Below are 22221 nucleotides of genomic sequence, written 5' to 3'. Positions count from 1 at the left end.
AATGGAAAATTACTTGTTACAAGGAAGTACAGTGGTGGTAACGGATGTCATGATAAACGGCGGTAGGAATGAGACTACGCACTGAGCCAATTCATCAGGAGTATGGTAACAAATGAACCACCATAGTTGCCGAATGACATTATTGCTTCTACATTACCATCTCTTATGCTATAGGGCTCACACGGATAAATAATTCCCCATAGAGACGTGTGTTAAAATTCAAATTTCAAAAAAATTCTGTAAAATAGCTTGGAGAAATGAGGTGTTTCATCTTCACTAACCTGAATAAGTGAGATATACCCTTTCATCCATCAGATTTTCAGGGTGGGTTGTTCTGCTTTAATTCTGTCCAAGGGTCTGCAAAGCCAGACTACGAGTTCTTGTCACTCAAAAAATCACCTATTTTCCGTACACGTACCCAATGGAATATAGTCCCCTCAAATTCCATCAGAGAAGCTTTCATCTTCCAACCAAAATGCAGTTTGTAGAGCAATCCATACTCAATGTCTACAGCTATTCAGTTTTTTTGCCAAACTACATCATTGATTTTTAATTATTTTTTTTCTTCATTTATTTTGGTATCTTTGGTACGAATTTGTGAAGGGGTCTGGGACAGTCCATTTTATTTACAGGTGTGAGCCCTAAAGCGTTGCTGCACAGAGTTGCAGTACCTAAATATGTCCATTTTATCTCCTGTAGGTAATTTTGTGATCGATGGCGACGGTCGCATGTTCCGTCACGTCCTGACTTACCTCCGACGGGGAGCCCTGTGCCTTCCCGACGACTTCACGGAATTCAAGCTCCTGCGGAAGGACGCCGAATTCTACGAACTCGGGACCCTCTGCGAAGAAATCGACATCAAGCATCACGAACGACTCGCTACGGAAGTTGAAAGGACATCGACCTCCTCCCCGCCTTCGAATGACCATCGCTATTACGCCAAGGTTGTCGAGTTATGGGCACATCGAGAAGAGGGGTCAATAAGTACGTTTTGGAGAGTGTATGGAAATTTCAAGTTGTTGAAAAATGTGCCGTCGCTGGAATTTTTCATGGACAGATACAAGACGGGAAGTCAAGCGATGCTGTTCTATGCAATTGATGGGATGGACGATGATGACAAATTTGATCTGGCGAAGACCGGGCTGTTGGACGAGCTACGAACTCTTGGATTCACGCTGCACACCACTGACTGCGTCAGACCTTGGCTTAGATACGTTTTAACAAAACTGTAAACTGAAAGCTTCCGTGCGTCTTGTGACTTTTGTTTAAAAAAAGGAAGTTATCTAAAAAAAAGTAGAGTAAAGAAAGTTATCTGTAAAATGTTAGAATTAAGGTTTCATTCACATCTACATGAATTTCCATGTGATGACATATCAAACAAAATAGCATGGCTGAATAGACGGTGATATTAGTGTAAGATGGAGAAATAGGGAGTTTATACCTTAAAACAGAACAAACCTCATGTAATTTATAAGTGTCTCTTGATTGACCAAGTTAAGAATTTATCCCCATTTCCTGCCCCAATTATACTGTCTAAATATACGACCAGTCCAATCCAACACTTCCCAGCTTTATAGTCTCATATCCTTTTATTAACAAGACCATCAAACCTCCAATGAAACTTCCATTCAGAACCCAACCATCTTTGTTATTACTTTGGTTAATCTCTACTCAATAGTTAATCCTTCCCTTTGTCCTCAATCAAGTTTAAGTAAATTCAGACTAACTGTGTTTACAATTCCCACCACCAGTCCCTTACACAGTACTGTTCAATGAACCTATAATCCCCACATCATAGACCCTCTCCTATTAATCTCTTAACTTCTATCTATGTCCCAATATATCTTATGCTTCTGGAGTTGAGGAATCAATCTTACTCCGGCCCCGACTCTGTTCGGTCATGTGCCAAGAACGAGTGGAACAGTATTCTTTATATATACTACCGACAATATTCCCTCGTCAATATTATGCTCCACTTTGGAATTCCTGATTATTATATCTAATAAACTAAATTGTATATCTTGGAACCACCACCTTGTCTCCTGCATGGGCTAATGTTCGATTGTGGCTTGACATCATATACTACAGTTGAGAGTGCACACCACGCTACCGACACATAAAACCAGCACTCTTACATTAGTCACAGCAAAACATCAATATAGAAATCACAATAAACATTTCCGCCTTGAAAGTAGTGACCGCAATCCATGTACTCGCTCTTCCAAGTTCGTCGTCGACTTATTAATGACTCGCTGGAATCATTATGTATTGATCAAAATAGTTATGATAGTGGGGATTTGGGCTTCTTTTGCATTTTGATATTGTCAGTGAAGATTGTATGATTGAAGCCATCAGATGGAAGGATAAAAGTTGTAGACTTCCCCCACTTCATCCCATTTTCACTTGCATTTTAACGAAAACAACCGAAATTCCTTTCCCTGGTTTGCATCGAATTTGAAATCTTTTAAACTTCTAACTTTGTTTTTTGGCTGATTTTCTGAAAATTTCACTGTCCTGGTTCTTTGATATTAATCTGTCGAACACATACCGAGTTGAATGGAACACAGTTTTCATATTTCAATGAGGGATCGGGCATTCAGGCGTGATGAATGCCTTTTCATATAAGAACGCCTTCGTGTAGGGAGAAAATAAAACTGCACTGGTCTACATTAACAAAAATAGCATGGAAAGTACAATACGCAATCAGCGACGAGTGTAGGCCCCAATCTGCAATCATGATTTTTTTTTTTTTTTTTGAGGGACATTGCAAACACTTCATATCATGCTGGAATATAGAGTCGTAATACCGTATGTCAAAAAAAAAAAAAAATTACAACGGGACCCTCCGTAATGATAACTTTAAAAATAGTGAATCAATCCAAATACAATTTCAGGGTACGAAACTATAACTCATTGCCCACATCTTACAGAACACCCCATCCGATTTGCTTCAGTGGTCAAAGAGAAATGAGGAATTTTGTAGAGCATGTCAGGAATTTCTTCCCTCCAAGTTCTGTCTATTGTGTTCACACACAAGAGCATCCAAGTGCTGAACTTGGAAGAATCAGACTCATGACATATTTTACAACAATCCACATTTCTCTGTGACCGCTTAACCAAATTGAATGGGGTTTTCTGCAAAATAGAGCTAAGATGTTATAATTATTTTAAGACCCTGAAGCAGGATTTAGACAGTTTAATCATATTGGGTGTTATCAATGCGAAAATCTGATTGTACATTCATCATTATCTCGACATCTTGTCAGCCTGAATAGACTTTGTGACGAAACAAATACGAAATCTGTTCGAAAAAAGAAGTCGTTAACAACAAGAAGAACGATATTCTCTGAGGTTCGAACTATGGTGAAGGTCACTTTGCAGAAGACGTATTACTTCGTCCTAGAGTTCTTCGACGGCTTCGACTCGACAGTTGAGGTGACATGGTTTCATTCCCCCGATCGTATCGAGCATGGCACTGAGCGTGGATTTCGCAATCGCCTATTGGGTCCTTCCTGATGTTGCGAAATTCCGGCTGTTGCCTGGCACCTGTGCGCGACTGCTGTGGCAATACACCAGCAGCGCATCTGCTGTACTTCCCGTCAAAATCGTTGGAAAACTGTACTTATCACAGAATAACTCTATGGGGACGCTCACTAGTCCAGCGCTGCTATAGCGTTTCTTTCTGTTGTTTTCGTTCTGCTGTTTTTGTTCTGTTGTTTTTGTTCTGCTGTTTTCGTTCTCCAGTAGTACATGTACTATGAAAGTCTGATACAATGGAAGGTGAGAAAGTTTCTTCGGAGGGTCGACACCTCGTCAAGTCTCTTAGCGAATACATCGGGCTAAATGTCGGCGGTGTCGTGTACCGAACTAGTCGCAGCACCCTCACCCGCTATCCGAACTCCATGCTTGGCGCTATGTTCACCAGTTCCATGATTCCGGCAGCACGCGATGAACATGGTGGGTACAATATGACTTTCTTCGGGGCTGGAAGATGTTCCATTCCTTCTATTTTTATTTTTTTTTTTTGCTAATATTTCAAATTCAAATTTTCAAATCCAAATTCATTTCCATTTTTCGAAAAGAAAAGTGTGGTTTAAGCATCCATGTACACTTCTCCTCTTGATATCAGCAGGGATTCTTCGTAGACGTTGTTGTTGATGATGATAAAGATGATCATATTGCTACAGTCAGATTTTTAGCTCCGAAACGTGGAAACTAGATTGCTTCCAAACGGTGCATGATGCACATTCACGCAATGTCCCACGAAGGGATGATAACACAAACCAGGGATTGAGATGGGAGCATGGGATGTCATCTTTCCACCTTCCCTGCACAAACAAAAGCGCGCACAGCTTAGGGTAAATTCTTACGAAATGCAAGAGTAGATGGTTCTGTAGTGCAAAAAGAAAGCTCACCGTGGTGTATGAAGCAAATCTACCAGGGTCTTTTTTATGCCTGTTGCTTATTTTTGTCATGATAATGTTCTTCCTCCTCTTTTTATTTTAAAATTCGTCTTCATTATCAGCCTTCCCCATCTCTATTGTATCAAACAGATGCTGCAGATGCTCTTAGAGGAAACGTATCTATATTATTAAAGCTGCATATCAATGGTTACAGAGCACGTGTTCCATTTGTCCCTATAAGAGTGCATGATAATCCTCACCACCCACCCCCATTTCATAGATGCATAATACGCATGACAAATGACTTCTATTCAAGACCCCAACGGAGTGTCTCCGTTGAGGGCGTAAAAGGTTGTATATCTCTGACTACCTCAAAGTAAGTCACTAACCTTGCGCCGAAGACCTCTTGTGCGTATATTTTGGTAACACACAAATTAATGTAGATGGAAATGATAATACAATGTATGCCTACACGCACGTTCATATTGACGGTAGTACCATGGAGCTACTCCATGGTAGTACCGTGCACCAAATACTACGTTACCTCACATTGGAATACGTTAAAAGGGGAAATAAATTGGTGTCATTACACTGGGTACACTTACAGCACAGTCGTGGTCTAAAATGAAGTACAGGTTCATGATTATTTGACAGTGTTATGGAGATGTCAGTGGTCAAAAGCGAGCTTTTAAACACTCTGGCAAATTTTGTCCAATAACAGTCGAAAGGAATTCTATCTGATGGTTCTCGGGAAATAAACAAGCAAATCGGCATTGACAAAGGGACCTAGGGGCGTTTTAATCTTTGAAATACCTCGGCGACTTCCGGTCATGTTTGAGAGAAAAGGGTTAGGTGATTGGTCCCTTCATTTGATTCTTTGAGAACAGTCTAGCTCAATGTCTCATTGCAACTTGATTGCAGTTACAACATTTGCTCGCAAATGAATAATACACACTGCTTTTGTGATTACGAACTCAAATTACCAAGCTTATAAGGCAAATTGGTTTGATCTTGAAAATTTGCTTGATACAGATAAAGACATAAATGATAAAGACATAAAAGATAAAGACATAAAAGCATAAAAGATAACCCTTTGGCAAGGGTTGGTGATTATAATGTATATCACACCAAATGAATGAAAGTAACATGTCATGAAGAGAACAGTGCCGAGCAGCCGAGGAAACTGTTAACGTTTTAGGTATTGATATTTCATACGCCATCCTTTTGCGGAGGCTAATAAGAAGAATCACATGATTTCCCTCAAATTCAGGCAACTACCTGATAGACGGTGACGGAGAAATATTTAGGCACATTCTCAACTTCCTCCGGCGGGGTGATCTCTGTCTACCCGAGAAGTTCCGATACCTCGACCTTCTCCAGAAGGAGGCCGACTTCTATCAAATCCAAGAACTCAGCGCCAGAATATGCGCGTATCGTCTCGCGGAGAACTACGAGAAGGCAGAATCTCCGAGGACGACTACCTCCGCGAACTTCGTCTCGCACGGAGGCGTCGTCGAGGTTTGCATCCGCGAGAAGGACAACGAGCCCCACGTCTATCGAATCTACGGGTCCCTCGTCACTTTGCAAGCCATACCGCAGCTGTCTGAACACCTGGGGAACTACAGGAAAACTAGCCAGTGTTTGGAGTTCTCCGCACAGCACGCCATGTTTCCCTCCCACACCTATCGCAGGTTTCCAAAGACGAAGCTCTTCGATCACATCTGTCATCTTGGGTACAGGCTCCACAGCACGGACTGCATCACCGTGGTGGATACCGAGGGAGAGGACACGCCCTGGCTCCGCTATGTCTTCGTCGAAAAGGAATAACACTTACTTTCCTATAAACCCATTTATTAAATGGATGGTACAGTACTGGTGGAGATGAGAATTGGGCTTTTAACTTTTTGCGAGATACCAAGAAAACACTTATGATATAGCACAGAGCATACCATTTTAAGAGGAATTCAAAGTTTATTTGATGAAAATCGGGTTTGGAGTGACAGAAACATCCAAAAACAAAGTAAAACAAAGCGATCGTAATAAAGTGTGGGTCCCACACTTTAATAGAATCACTCTTTTTGGATATCTCAGCCATTTCAAAACCAATTTTCATCAAATAAATGTTTAATTCCTCATAAAATTACATGCTCTTTCATATTTCATAAGAGGTTTCTCATTATCTCACCAAAAAATGTTAGAAACCTGAAATTAGGTCTCAACCAAAACTGTACGAGATCCCTTTAAAAGAGCGAAATGATGCGCCATCACGCTCAACCAAGGTCATGGTTTAGACAGCGGCAGACACAATCATTTCATATCCAAACGTTCTCTCATTTATCACCACTGTGACGTTCTTCTCGTTCCAAACACTTCTTTATCCAACTGATGTGATGTTCGTGTTTGAGCCGATAATGGCAGACATTCTGCTGTGTACATAGACTCTATGACATTGTATTACGTTCTGTGTCCATGCAGTTACAGCACTTTAAGGTGGGCGTTTAACCCTCATTTCTTTTTTCGTTTGAACTGATGTCAGATGAAAGCACACCGTCAATGTTATTATACTGCAAACTATAACCGTGTGAACTTAATGTCTGAAGTTACTACCCTGGAAATCAGCGAGGTGAAAGGGGAATTTACCTTTAGGTAGTATTTAAGGAGTTAATATTAGTGGAAAAATATATCATGTTATTATATTTATTGGTTGACCACAACAGTGAAATCTGAGAAAGAAATCGGACAAGCCGAAAAGCTATGAATCTAAAAAGTTGAATCTACATGCCATCATGGCTAAATAGAAAGATACAACAATTCGTGATGTCACAATCCGGAAACAAATTGTAGAGATAATCTCAAATGGGGCTGCTTTCGTTATTTGTTTTTAATAATGAAGGAACACTTGATTGCTTAGTTCAAAAAGAAGGGGAATAATAACTGTCCTCAATATAAATGTTGGTACACATTTTGATTAAGAGAATTTATTGTGTTGATCAGAAAATCATTTTGGGGGGAATTCTCTTTGTTTTCTCTGTATCAACGTTGTGCTGTACTCGTGACGTCAAATACAATTGTATTGTAGTCTTCTCATCCAGGGATTCAACCGAAGATTATACGACTCATTATATTTGAAGGGCTTGCCCAAATTTCACCGAACTTCTCTGATGTGTTCTACTTATTTCTTCTTCATTCACTGAATATTTAAGTGAACATTCATTCCTTGAAAGTATCGCTGTGGCTATGGATCATGTCACCATGGATACATCAAGTGTGCGTCTTTCTCTGTGTTTCAGTTCATCCAGCATCTTAATCTATTTCGTAGTTCAAAGAGAAAATGACCTGGTTTCCTCAATGATCTGAGAAAAAGGATACAATTTTCGCTTTACGACATCTCACTGGTCAACGACATGCTCCTATCTACTTGTAGCCTTGAACAAACAATTCAATTCAGACAGACCATGTCTAGTCCACGTTGTGTTTATGGGGTATACAACCAGTGCGAAATTTCTTGATGGTACTTCGCCGCTTAATATGCTGTATTTAGTTATGTTATGTTTTGTTAATCATGTATGTCATGCATGGGCGTAAATCCCGGGGGGATGGGGGGGGGATATGTCCCCCCCTGAAATGGAGGAGGGGGGATGGCCTGTACAATCATCCCCCCCCCCCCCCTGAATTTTGAAAAAAGAATGGAGGAAGCAGAAATGTGATTGTATCAATTTTGGCATATTGCATGACATTTGTACGCCGGCCTTTAGACAGGTAACAGAGCTGAACAGTATTCTATCTTGTAGGAAAATGTATACATAATTTTCTCAAGCGCTCGCTCGCTTCGCTCGCTCGCGAAGAAAGTAACATCGACATACACTGTAAGGTATGGCTCAGTAACTGGGGACCATCTGCAAAATATGTACGAAAACAAACAAACAAACAATAACAAAAACTATATCGCCATATTGAACCCCCTCCATTTCCTGAATCATTCCTGAGAAACGACAGTGACTGGTGACTCAGTCAGGATAGGCCTACATCTATGGGCATACCAAGGGAAGATCAGGGGCGTCGAATCTATCTCGGGGGGGGGGGGGGGGGCAAAGGGGCATTTGCCCCGCCCCTACGGAAGTGTTTAGGCAGACAAATCATTTATCCCCCAAGCAATTCCCGAGATGAGGACAAATCTCGAACTTTCTTAATGGAAAATTGTCCAAATATCGCCAGAACTATGCACCAGATCGTTGTATTGCAATCATAAACATGCTAAAGCTCCGCTATACAGGATCCCTTTCGACAGACTTTGTATACACTTTTGAGATAGACGTATACTTCCCTAATTTATCAAAGAGTGTGCAGCAGATCTTTCACTTAACAAAAACACCCTCATAATGCAGAGGCGTCGATGGGGGGGGGGGATGGTTCCCCCATAAAAGTGCCTATGGGACAAACAAAAGCGAAAAATATATAGCTACAAACGGCAGTGTTTGGAGTGTAAAATGTCAAAATTGTAAAGCTCGCTCGCTCCGCTCGCTCGCATTTAATCGCTATGCCATTCTTGTGATGTTGCAGCCAGTAATTGCCAGCAGTTTTCGCCCGATGCCCCCCCCCCTTAATTTCAGAAGCGAAAAATATAGCTACAAACGGCAGTTTTGGGACTGTAAAATGTCAACATTTTGAAGCTCGCTCGCTTCGCTCGCTCGCATTTAATCATTATGCCATTCTCCTGATGTTGCTGCTAGTAACTGCCAGCAGTTTTCACCCGGTGCGCCCCCCTTAATTTCCAAAGCGAAAAAATACAGCCACAAACGACAGTTTGGGGGACTGTAAAATATCTAAATTTTCAAGCTCACTCGCTTCGCTCGCTCGCATTTAATCGTTATGCCATTCTCCTGATGTTGCTGCCAGTAATTGCCGGCAGTTGCGCCCGGTGTGCTCCCCCCTTAATTTCCAAAGCGAAAAAATACAGCCACAAACGGCACTTTCGGGACTGTAAAATGTCAAAATTTTCAAACTCGCTCGCTTCGCTCGCTCGCATTCAATTGTTATGCCATTCTCCTGATGTTGCATGCTGCCAGTAATTGCCAGCAGTTGTGCCCGGTGCGCCCCCCCCCCTTAATTTCCAAATCGAAAAATATAGCTACAAACGACAGTTTTGGGACTGTAAAAAGTCAAAATTTTCAAGCTCACTCGCTTTGCTCGCTCGCATTTAATCATTCTCCTGATGTTGCTGCTAGTAACTGCCAGCAGTTTTCGCCCGGTGCGCCCCCCTTAATTTCCAAAGCGAAAAAATACAGCCACAAACGACAGTTTGGGGGACTGTAAAATATCTAAATTCTCAAGCTCACTCGCTTCGCTCGCTCGCATTTAATTGTTATGCCATTCTCCTGAGGGTTAGGGTTAGGGTTAGGGTTAACCGGTGACATCTCCTAGTCACCGCTTCGCTCGCTCGCATTCAATTGTTATACCATTCTCCTGATGTTGCATGCTGCCAGTAATTGCCAGCAGTTGTGCCCGGTGCGCCCCCCCCCCCCCCCTTAATTTCCAAATCGAAAAATATAACTACAAACGACAGTTTTGGGACTGTAAAAAGTCAAAATTTTCAAGCTCACTCGCTTTGCTCGCTCGCATTTAATCGTTATGCCATTCCCCTGATGTTGCTGCCAGTAACTGCCAGCAGTTGCACCCGGTGCGCCCCCTTAATTTCCAAAGCGAAAAAATACAGCCAAAAACGGCAGTTCTTGGACTGTAAAATGTCAAAATTTTCAAGCTCGCTCGCTTCACTCGCTCTCATTTAATTGTTATGCAATTCTCCTGATGTTGCTGCCAGTAATTGCCAGCAGTTGCACCCGGTGCGCCCCCACCCCTTAATTTCCAAAGCAAAAAAATACAGCCACAAACGGCAGTTTTTGGATTGTAAAAAGTCAAAATTTTCAAGCTCGCTCGCTCCGCTCGCTCGCATTTAATCGTTATGCCATTCCCCTGATGTTGCTGTCAGTAATTGCCAGCAGTTGCACCCGGTGCGCCCCCCTTAATTTCCAAAGCGAAAAAATACAGCCAAAAACGGCAGTTCTTGGACTGTAAAATGTCAAAATTTTCAAGCTCGCTCGCTTCACTCGCTCTCATTTAATTGTTATGCAATTCTCCTGATGTTGCTGCCAGTAATTGCCAGCAGTTGCACCCGGTGCGCCCCCACCCCTTAATTTCCAAAGCAAAAAAATACAGCCACAAACGGCAGTTTTTGGATTGTAAAAAGTCAAAATTTTCAAGCTCGCTCGCTCCGCTCGTTCGCATTTAATCGTTATGCCATTCCCCTGATGTTGCTGTCAGTAACTGCCAGCAGTTGCACCCCGTGCGCCCCCCTTAATTTCCAAAGCGAAAAAATACAGCCAAAAACGGCAGTTCTTGGACTGTAAAATGTCAAAATTTTCAAGCTCGCTCGCTTCACTCGCTCGCATTTAATTGTTATGCAATTCTTCTGATGTTACTGCCAGTAATTGCCAGCAGTTGCACCCGGTGCGCCCCCACCCCTTAAAGGTAGGGAATCCCATTTGCATGCCTTAAATGAAGAGTTGTATAAATACAGTGGTATGTTGAAAAGAGTGTCATTTTAGAAACCCCCATAAAGTATTGAAAGTGGACGGTAACATTTCGTACATTTTTATTGACCGTTAGATTTTGAATTGAATTTTTTTCGGGGCTCACCGTAAATTCCAGTACATTGCTAGGCTACCTTTGCAGACCCATGCACTGCATGTGTGTCCATCATGTATATTTTGTGAAGAAAGTTCATCAAAACTTACAAACATTTCTATATACATTCTTGCCACACACTCTATTATGCTATTACATCAGCTCTTATACTTTTAAATTTGCGTTTATAGATAAAAAATACAGAAGACTGCGACAAAAAGGCTTAAGTGTGGCTGACACACAGAACTACTGAGTAGTTGAGTTTTGTGCATCATTCAAATTGTAGATAACTGTTGACTTCCAAATTTCTCAGCAGTGGCCTAAACAAGTCCCCTGAGGTTCATATTTAATGTTTTGCTGTATTTTGGGAGGTCTGTAAAAGGTATCCCCTACCTTTAATTTCCAAAGCAAAAAAATACAGCCACAAACGGCAGTTTTTGGACTGTAAAAATGTCACAATTTTCAAGCTCGCTCGCTCCGCTCGCTCGCATTTAATCGCTATACCATTCTCCTGATGTTGCTGCCAGTGATTGACAGCAGTTGCGCCCGGTGCGGCCCCCCTTAATTTCCAAAGCGAAGAAGTATATCTACAAACGGCAGTTTTTAGACTGTAAAAGTATTATGTCAAAATTTTCAAGCTCGCTCGCTCCGCTCGCTCGCATTTAATCGCTATGCCATTCTCCTGGGGGGGGGGGGCGTTTCATCAACGAGTTCGTCGGAGGTTTTCACCGACAAATTTGCTATCAGCCAATCAGACGCAAGGAATTCAGTAACTTTTAACAGTTGTCAGTGTAAATCACTGACAAAAAGTTTCATGAAACGGTCCCTGATGTTGCTGCCAGTGATTGACAGCAGTTGCGCCCGGTGTGCCCCCCCCCCTTAATTTCCAAAGCGAAGAATATAGCTACAAACGGCAGTTTTGGGACTGTAAAATGTCAAAATTTTCAATGTAAAAAGATTTCACCGTGGGAGGGGGAAACCCCCCTACCATACCCTCCCCCCCCCCATCACTTGCTTCGCTCTCTCACGATCTCATAACCGCTCCCCCTATAAGATCAAATCCTGTCTACGCCGGTGATAGGCCCAACTATTTAGTAGGCCTTCGCAATGATGTCGCACAGGCGGAGCAAGACCTGAAATACCACGATTTAGTCATTCAATAATATATTGTGAATATTTCATTTTCTATTGTTTTTTTTTTTAAGAAGAAAAAACAAAATTTCACCAAAAGTGTGCGCCAGATCGCTGAATTTCAGGTCTGAAAATGCAAAATCTTCCTCGTGTGGGAGAGGGATACACCCCCCCCCCCCTACACACCATTCCCCCGTTCGGTCGCTCCGCTCCCTCTCATATTTCAAAAACAAAAAATGTCTTCATACTTTTAAGGTCTGATTTTCCGCCGTAAGTCATCTGACAAGCAAAAAAAAAAAGCAACAACAAGAACAAAAAGTCTTCATTATTTTTGCTGCCACTTTCCTCCCACTTTATATTTCATGCAAAAGAGTGGGACATCCGATCCCTGTAAAGTGTGCGTGTGTGGGGAGGGGGCACCAAGCTTCTCTCCCCCCCCCCCCCCCCCCAAGGCTGCGCCGGTCCGGTTATGTATAGATGGGCTTGTAATCGTGGTGATGGTGACCATCCCCCCCACTCCTCAGTACGGATTTACGCCGTTGATGTCATGAAGCAAAATGTTTGTTTGTGTGTGTATATATATATATGTGTGTGTGTGTGTGTGTGTGCGTGTGTGTGTGTGTGTGTGTTAATGGTTGAATATTAAGTATACAGTGTGTATTCTTTTAAGTGTTCCACGAGTATTTTGTTTTTCATATGCACAGGTCATGTAGGTAGAATAACATAAGACTGTGCACATTCTGAGTTATGTTCTAGCGTACTAGTGTAGTTTACGTTTTTCTAATGGCAGTTTGTTTGTTCTGTTGATACTGTAGTAAATTCTGCTGCTATATTTGCTAGCGGTTTCAGCTGTATGTAAGATCAGCGTGTTGATATAATATAAAGTACTTGATGTCTGGTTACTAGTATAATATTAACATATTCAGAGAACTGATGTATACATTTTCTAACGAGACAAGGAAAATCTTCTACAAACGCTCAGAAAAAAAAAAATGTACACACAGACATAACTCGCATCGACTTTCATTCAGTGAAACTTCGTGGCTCACTTACCCTTTCGGTCTGACGTCGGGCACCGATCGCTCAAGGGAAATCATGTCGCTCACGTACTCGTTGAAGAAGGCGTGCTGCCAGCCAATCTTCACCTTGGATTCATCCTCCGGCCCTGTCTTCACCAACTTTCCCATCTCTCCAGGCCCATGAGGGTCACGTGGTTGTGACGTCACATCCAGGTTCTTCACAGGATGTACGCGTGGTGTTCGGTCTGTCGGTATGATCTTGCAAAAAGACCATCCAAAGGGGGGTGGGGTGGAGGAACCATAAGTTTTAACGGAGAACAATATCAATAGAACACATCAGTAATAAGTTTGAGCAAAATCGGACAATCCGTTCAAAAGTTATAGATTTTACAATTTTGGTGCAGCCAACACTCGATGAGCAGACTACAACATTTGTGACTTCATGCTTGAAACGAAATTGAAATTTTCCAGAAAATTCAACATATTATTCTCGCTTTTAAGGCATAATGAAAAACCACTTGATTTTCTTTTTTTTTTCGCCCTTAACTTTTATCTCTAACAAGTCAAGGAAACATGTATTTTTCATTTAAATATATATATAGTGTACATTTTTTTTCATTCTCTTCGTAGTTACTTTACGTTGTTTTCCATGTGTGACATAACGAACTGTAACAGTCTTCTCATGCTTCACACTCTGGCTGCAACGAAACTAAAAAAAATGTATTATCATATTAGTTGTTGAACGAATTGTCCGATTTCCCAAAAATTATGCTGATGTATCCTACTAATGTTGCTGCAGTCACTCAATCTACACGTATACTCGGGTTTGCTTACCCATTAAATTGACAAAGACAGCAAAATGCGAGATAGTAAATTGTTTTGGGTGGATTTCGTGAGAGAGAGAGAGAGAGAGAGAGAGAGATAAAGGTGTGTGTATCCTGGTGATGTTTTCGACTATGAATAGGCCTATACAAAGACATTCGGGGCAAAATTACCTTTGAAATGTATACAATCTATCGAGCGCTATGATATAATGTATGAGAGAAGCGATTGATTGTAAAGAAACGTTTTTAAATTCACGTGTATGTCGAATTATCTGATCAGGGTGCACTAAAACAAAAATTAAGTAGATTGTTATCCGCATACAAACTGTTAAATGTCAACAAAAGGGAAAAATGCATGTAGGGGTAAATATGACCAGAAAAAAAACAACAACAACAACGCAGCAATCATTAAGCAGTCTTGAAATCTGAGAGAGAATATCCAACTATCTGTAAAAAAAGAAAGAAAAAAAAACCAAATCGTTCTATTGACTCCATTCTGAGGATGTAATTATCATACTCATCAGGCCTATATTATTTAATTTAGTATCCACAATATCAAGTGTTTGATTAGCTGATATAATATCTTATATATGCAGTATTCATATTGTTCTCGTATTCAATTTATATCGTATTTAACATTACAGAACTAACATTAACATTGTAAAATTTCATAGAATTGCACAATTATATGTGTAAAAGGTATAGGTCAAATTTTGAAACATGGCAATGTGCTGTCACTCAGTGTAAGGGATGTGAACGTACAAAGCATGTGTAACCATAATCTTTCATATTTCAAGTGAGTTCAAACTGTATCAAGCAAACTGCACATTAACATCGCACAAACTTTGCACCACCATAAGTTCTTGAGTACCAAGTACCGAAAGGCGGGTTTTTGCCAAAAGTAATGGCTATATTTTGCCCCCGAGAAACGTAACAAAGATTGATGTCTCCACTTACTTTGTCCTCGAGGACCACTGGAGCGTGCACGTCATGATCTATTTGGTTCATTATCACAATACTCTCTCCGTTATGATTAGCGTTGTCCTGGAATGTTTGTGGAGGCTTGCGATCCTCTGCCGCGTACTTCTTGACTTCAAAAGCAAGTCTCTCTTTATCGCTACGCACGCTGTCTAACTCCTTCTTTAGTTGCTCGATTTGGCGCTTCATAACATCACCTCGCACGTCCACGGATTTCTGCTCAACGATCTCACCTGTACCTCTCCTCGGCAAAACATCCTGTCCACTTCTATTGGAATGCAGCAAGTTTTCCTTCAGTTCGTTCCCCCACGAAAAACGGCTGCGTTTTTCTTGCCTCGACTCAACGTTCTGTTCAAGTACGCGCGCTTTTTCGCGAGCGCGTGGAAGGTGTCTTCCCTCGCCGGCATCGCCATGGTGTGGACGAGCTGCTGGTGGACATCCTCCTCGCGAATATTGCGCTGGTGATCGAAGCTTGTGGGGAGCTTGAGGGTGGAGCCGCTGCCCTCATCGGTGAAGGACGAGTACATGGCTAGGATGAGAACGTCGAGAACGAACCAGAGTAGGGAGGTGTAGAGCACAGCCAGGATCACCCGACTTGACGTCCCCTTCGCGCTTCGCATCGTCGTAGGTGGCGCTGCAAAGGGAGATAAGAACAAGAACGTGACATGATTATGCAAATGAAGAGTTTGCTTCCAAAAGGCGCTAAATCACACATCATGATAGTGGCGTCGCACTGAAACATCATAATAGTGGCGTCGCACTGAAGTTTGTCAGAATGCCTGATAATCTTGACTATCGGCACACGTTTTGAAGAACTTATTTCAAGAGTCCCCATGCAGTTTTTTTCGTAAACCCTGTGGCGACTAGTCTTGTTTGTATACAAACCTAATGCCATCTTTAGATTGTGGGCTTGAGAGGGTTAAGCTCTGGAAGGCAATCCACAGTCTGTGAAAGCACCTGTAGGATAACCACATACGCAACCATACACACATCTTCCAATGGAAGAGAAAACAAGGAGAGCGAAGTTTGTAATTTAGGAGGAGGGGAAAGAGGACAGTGGGAAAATCGTAAGTGGAAGGAGAGAAAAAAAAAAGAACCAAAGAATCGATGTCACTTTATGAATACTGAGAATGTCTACAGATGAAGGACCTTATCATGTTTTGTCTTGTAGAAATCCATACGCTATAGTTCTGACCCATATTGTTTCAAATAATGAAGACACCACGTTTCACACAGGGTGACGATGATTACAAAAATGCCAATTAGTGTCGATTCCAACTAGGCAGACGAGCGGTCTGGAGCAGAGTCTCCATTTTACCGTCACTTTCCTGATGCTCTTAAAGAGGCGACTTAATGTCAACAGATCTCCTCGTACGTCAACTCCGGAAGCACACTACCTCTCACTTGCATTACCCCCCCCCCCCCACTTCTCTTCTTCCTCCTCTTCCTCCTCCTCCTCCTCCTCTCCATTTCCACGAAAGAATAAAAAAGGGATTCAAATCACATCGGGTTTGGTCGTTACTAGACATGCGCGTTGAACATCATCCAAGTCATTTTCCTGTACCCTACTTACTATCTGCATCAATTGATGAGGAAGAAGATTGGTGTTCAATTTTCCAAAATAATTGTGTGCATACGACGGAAGGGTATGCGATTCATACTTTCCTACAGTATAAATGTCATTATATACAATTTATTCAGACTGTAATTAAGATTATCATTCAGAGTTTTGATTCTCGTACAGCAATCTGTTCCCAATGAGCTTCACACAAGAGCGACTGTCCATTACTCTTCATCTCTTGTTTCATTATTCGCTCCAAGCAACGTATAGTCCACGCTCCAAGAGTATAGCGAAGGATCAATTTGGAGTTATGTTGATTAAACATGGCTCCTTGGGATGTACTTAAGACAGGACGGGTCCTATACGTGATTAATCCTGAGTCAAGGGGATGTTTCGAGCTTAATTTGGGTTATTGGAAGGCGCCAGGGAGACCTTTTCTGCCTGTTAGACACGGTTGCCTTCTGCTGCAAAGATTGTTTACCAGAGAGGTGTCGTCTGCTCTGAGACGAAGGGATAATGAAGCGATTTGTTCGGCGGGAGCGAAGGACGAGAGAGATTTCACCGCTGCGGAGGGGAACGGATTGCCGCAGCTCTCTGTGACGAAATTAAATGTTGCACGTCCGGACTACATCTCATTCAGACATATAGCCATTCCCTGGAACACCGCAAACATTCGCCATGAGACAGGAATATTAGCGTGGCGTCTGTCGATCGCCTTGCATGGTTCTTCGCTCTTATAGACGCAGTCACATTATTTTGGGGCACATCGGTATGGTGGTATAAGGATCTAGGCTATCATGGAGGTGATCATAGATTCGAATCCTGCATGGTGCACCTTTGCACAGGATGCCTTACTCATAATGTTCCTTCTGCCGAAAATGTGAATATGTCTTACAGTAATTACTGTGGGAAAACACCCATGCCAAGGATAAATTTGGTACACTTATCATAATATGGGTAGACTACAACACATTGTCAAATGTAGGAGATGAAATTGTAGTGGTGGATGTACAATTGTATTTCACTCGGAGATCAAAGCTAGAAAACGCATGGGCAAATGATTAATTTGATGTGTCAGACACACGTGTAATTATGATATGTCTCAGGCAAAACGAAGACGACGAATAAATGTCTAAAGAAATAGTGGGTATATCAGAGGATGTGATTGTTGATGCGATTTCAGAAATAAGAAAGTACAAATGTATCTGATTTCTCCAACCCCATCCCACCCCACCCCCCGCCATATCCATAAACGAAATAAAGCCAACGCGTTTTCGATGATTTACAAGTCAAAGAACGTGAAGATATTAAATTATCTTTCAGCCATGGATCTGAAAAAGCTTAGTGGATTTCCATACGCAGACAGGAGTATTAGGACTGTCTTCGTGATCACATGTTGAATTATGTGTGAAATATTTAGTTTCATTGCAAATCTATTAGGATTTTTCCTTCGATACTACATTCTGTATATCCATTTTTCATTTATGTATTTACAAAATAATATTCAGAATTATTTCTATCTAAGAGATATTTCTGAAGGACACACAAAAACGACATTACATTTTGTATACTTATTTTTCACTTATTTATTTACGAATATTTCGAATTGTTTTTATCTGAAAGATTTCTGAAGTAGAGGAAAAAATTAACTGTAGCATTTCATTAAACAATAGTTCTATTAGTAAGGAGGCAATTGAGGGTCTTTGTTGCTGACTTTGAAGGCATTTAGTGATATTATACTCATTTGCAATTCTGTCTCGTCTAAATTCCGTTTCCAGTAAGACTTACCCGTGTCCAGTACATTTCCAGAACACTAAGCAACAGCGAAAAAAAAAAAGGATCTGGCAAAAAGTAAAGGAACATGAGTGTATAACAGTCGTCAATTTGCGAGTAGTCCAGAGACTATCCAGAGTCCAGAGATTATCTGATCTCACTGTACATCTGTATCAACTTCCCGCCTTCAAATAGGATGATAATGGGCGACCTGTGATGCCAAGATGTAATTACAACATCTGATATGCTTATGTGGTTGCAACTAACAGACCTTATCGTATAAGGACCATTACGCCCTAGGACAATTACCCCCCCCCCCCCCATCACCCCGGTTAAAACTGGTTAGTGACAGGGTTAGAGTTAAGATAAGGGTTTGGGTTAGGGTTTAGGGTTGGAATTGGTGTTAGGTTTAGGAATAGGTTCAGGATTAGGGATAAGGTGAGGGGAAGGGTCCGGGGTCATTGCCCGAGAGATAATCGGTTGTCCTTGAACCGACCCTATCACTGTTTAGGGAAATATTTTATGAATTTTACGGTAAAACATTTCATTTTCGTCAGCCTAATTGTACTCATTATATCCATAAACGTTGTTTCTCCCATATCCGGCAAAATCGCATATGCGGACAGGCGCGGTGTAGCGGAATATGCATTTTAACTCCATTAGGTGGGGAAATCATAGCAACACTATTCTACATTACTCCAGTCTACTTGTTTCTATTCTTATTGATGTTAATCCGTGTCTCGACAATTCCTGAAAAAAAAATGCCTGTCTTGGCAAGAGGACTTGAAAGAGGCTATGAAATGAAATAAATGAAATAGAATGAAATGAAATCATATACGACGTATGTGCAGAAACGAACACATATTTCCATGTGCAAGTCATAGGAAGTGATCATTATAGGAAAACGAACATGATTTATGTCTGTTGAAAAAGAAACACCTAATGAAGTTACAGGTTTTGCGTACTGTGTTAAAACTTTTGGCAATTTGCAAATCTACCTCGAAACTATAGTAGGAATACATGTATACACGATGTTTGTTTGATGCGGATAAACAAAGTAACGACTTCGGTACACATGGCGTCATTGTAGCAAACGGCGTCCGGTGTCAGTCCGCTTATTAAATTCACCATCATAGCACGCGCTTGTCCGCCCAAAGTCGTCTCCTCTTTAAGTCATTACTTGGTCGGACTCAGTTTGACGTTTGACGTAGCTGTTTACGGTTTCCCGGCCGTCAATTATTTCGCGGCGAGAACCGTACGGTGCTAAGAAATTAATCGCGCGCATTGTTCTTCCTTCCGTCACGTGACGCAATTATAGTTCCAAGTCAAGATCATTAACTCGCGATCTAATTAGCCATGCAAGATGTTCTTAATGACTTGCGGCTAGCACTCCTAACAACACGGTACTGTGGTTCAGCCAAATTGCACAGCGTTTTCCAACGATTCATTTAAAAGCATGGGAGGAAGCAGCACAATTCAGCACAACAGCTGATTCGGGGCTTATTCCGCCAATTTTCAGTGATTTTCCGATTGTCTGTAATTATAAATACTACTTTCCTATCTGCCTGTCTTTCATCACACCAAAGGATATCTTCATCATCAAGCATGTCGTCTGCTGTTTTGCGTTCGTGCTCCTTCCCCTGCGTTGTTCTGTCGATCGAGGCAGCGAGCGAATACACTGTATATGTAATCAGATTTTCATCAGTGGTATCGTGCTCCTGTATCATAGCTCAAAGGTTTCTCCAGGACACACATCTTGCTTATATCAACCTCTGTGGATAGCTTCCATTGCCCATACAAGATGATCTTTGTTAAAGAAACAATGTGCATTACCTCCTCATTACTTATAATGATATTATTATATGATATACCATGTACGTGTATACAGTGTATATAATATATATAATTATATATATATATATATATATATATATATATACATATATATATATATATACATATATATATATACATATATATACATATATTATATATATATATACATATATATATATATATATATATATATATATATATATATATATATATATATATATATATATATATATATATATATATATATATATATATATATATATATATATACATATACATATATGTTATTACGGAAGGGAGGGAAATCTGGTGGGGCAATAACATGTCACACATTCTGACAACAAAACAAATCGCCACCATGGCACAAATGATATCAGACTTAAAGTAATAAAACTTTACTCTTCCCTCGCCTCAAACGGCATCGTCCCAGTCTCCATCCATCTTTTTCTTCCCAACGTGGGCCGAACATTCCACACCCACTTTGTACAAATGCATACTCATGACAATATATATATATATATATATATATATATATATATATATATATATATATATATATATATATATATATATATTAATGTATATATGTATATATATACACATATATATATATATATATATATATATATATATATAATATATTTTCTGAGTTTTTTTGTGCCACTTTTGAAAAAGATACACGCAAATACAACTGAATAACAATTTAATATTCTATTATATCAATAAGAGCAGTAAGGATTATACACACTATACAGCTGCTTTATAAGTGAGAATCTTGTGAAACTAACAATTGTCATAATATTAAGCGTGCAATAGGATAACATTGTCAGTAAAAACGAGTATGAATATTAATCCAGAAATGCTGGAGAGAACAGACTGATGACAGATGTTTAAAAGCATATTTCGGCACTTTCGTAATCCTTTGACCAAAATGTAAAAGTGGTTATCGCTTTTGTTTCTTTTTTCCCCCGTAAACCTTCATCATGATAAACACTCTCTTTCTCTCCCTCTCTCTCTTTCTTTATCCCTCTCTTGACCCCGCCCTTTTCAGCAATATTCAATGCTGCCGTGAAGCTGGTATTGCTACCAGCAGGCATCCACCGGTGGACAAGTAAACAGCTGCCTACCAAGGAAAGAGCACTGGAGTCGAAAGCAAACAAAGCAATCTGGTTGTTCACGGAGTGTTTCCTGTTCATTACTAACCAGGAAATGTATCTCTTGAAGCCAATGGGCCATTTATGTCGTCATCACTTTTATCATCATCATTATCATCACCGCCATCATCATCACCATCATCACCATCATCATCATCATCACCGCCATCATCATCATCATCATCATCACCATCATCATCACCACCATCACCACCACCATCACCACCACCATCATCACCATCATCATTATCATCATCATTATCACTATCATCGTCATAGTTATGTCGTCGTCATCATAATCATTATATCCAAGGATTCTTTCAGGCACTCCTCTCTGTTACTGCCCCATGGCCCAATCCCACTTCATGCTGAAAAGTATTACAATCCAAGCTTCCATCCGTGCCAATGAAATTGGGACACCAGTGTACAATTCCGTCATCTTTCCAACCGTAGCTTTGCGTTAAAATTTGGTTATTCATCACGATTACGAGCATATTGAACGGAACTGTATAGAAATAGTCGACCCAATCACTGCTAATAGAATGCATGGATTTGGAAATGATCGCTATAAGACTTTTACATATCCTAGCTAGTTTACGGAAAAACACCTTCTTTTTGCGGATTGGAGTTCAATGTTACGATTTTCATTTTCAATAATCAAACTTTAAATCTAGAAGACATGATGAGTAGGCCTATTATCATTAAGGATCTACTTCTCAATAGCGATACAATTCTTTTGGCATACTCGAGCCACTCATTTGAAATAGAATATTCTTATTTAAGTTTAAATGGTCAATTCGGTAGTGTGTGGTCACTTTGATGTTTTGTGTTTTGTTTTGCTCTTTTTTTTTTCCTTCACTC

At 40.7% G+C, this 22221-nt stretch overlaps 1 protein-coding gene across 1 annotated transcript in view; it reads right to left on the bottom strand.

Annotated features, from left to right (window-relative positions):
- The window catches only part of LOC140243774 (polypeptide N-acetylgalactosaminyltransferase 13-like), a 33063-nt gene extending 16608 nt beyond the window's left edge, over nucleotides 1-16455 (bottom strand). Inside the window, 4 exon segments of the mRNA XM_072323445.1 lie at nucleotides 13269-13492; nucleotides 15016-15371; nucleotides 15374-15670; nucleotides 16355-16455. Of these exon segments, the coding sequence (XP_072179546.1) occupies nucleotides 13269-13492; nucleotides 15016-15371; nucleotides 15374-15656 (863 nt within the window). The 5' untranslated portion in view covers nucleotides 15657-15670; nucleotides 16355-16455.
- Between the last annotated feature and the right edge of the window lie 5766 nt (nucleotides 16456-22221).

The sequence above is a fragment of the Diadema setosum genome, chromosome 20 (genome assembly GCF_964275005.1).
Source record: "Diadema setosum chromosome 20, eeDiaSeto1, whole genome shotgun sequence".
NCBI classification, from domain to species: Eukaryota; Metazoa; Echinodermata; class Echinoidea; order Diadematoida; family Diadematidae; genus Diadema; species Diadema setosum.
Note: the sequence above shows the minus strand (reverse complement) of the source record. Positions and strands in the feature narration are given on the sequence as shown.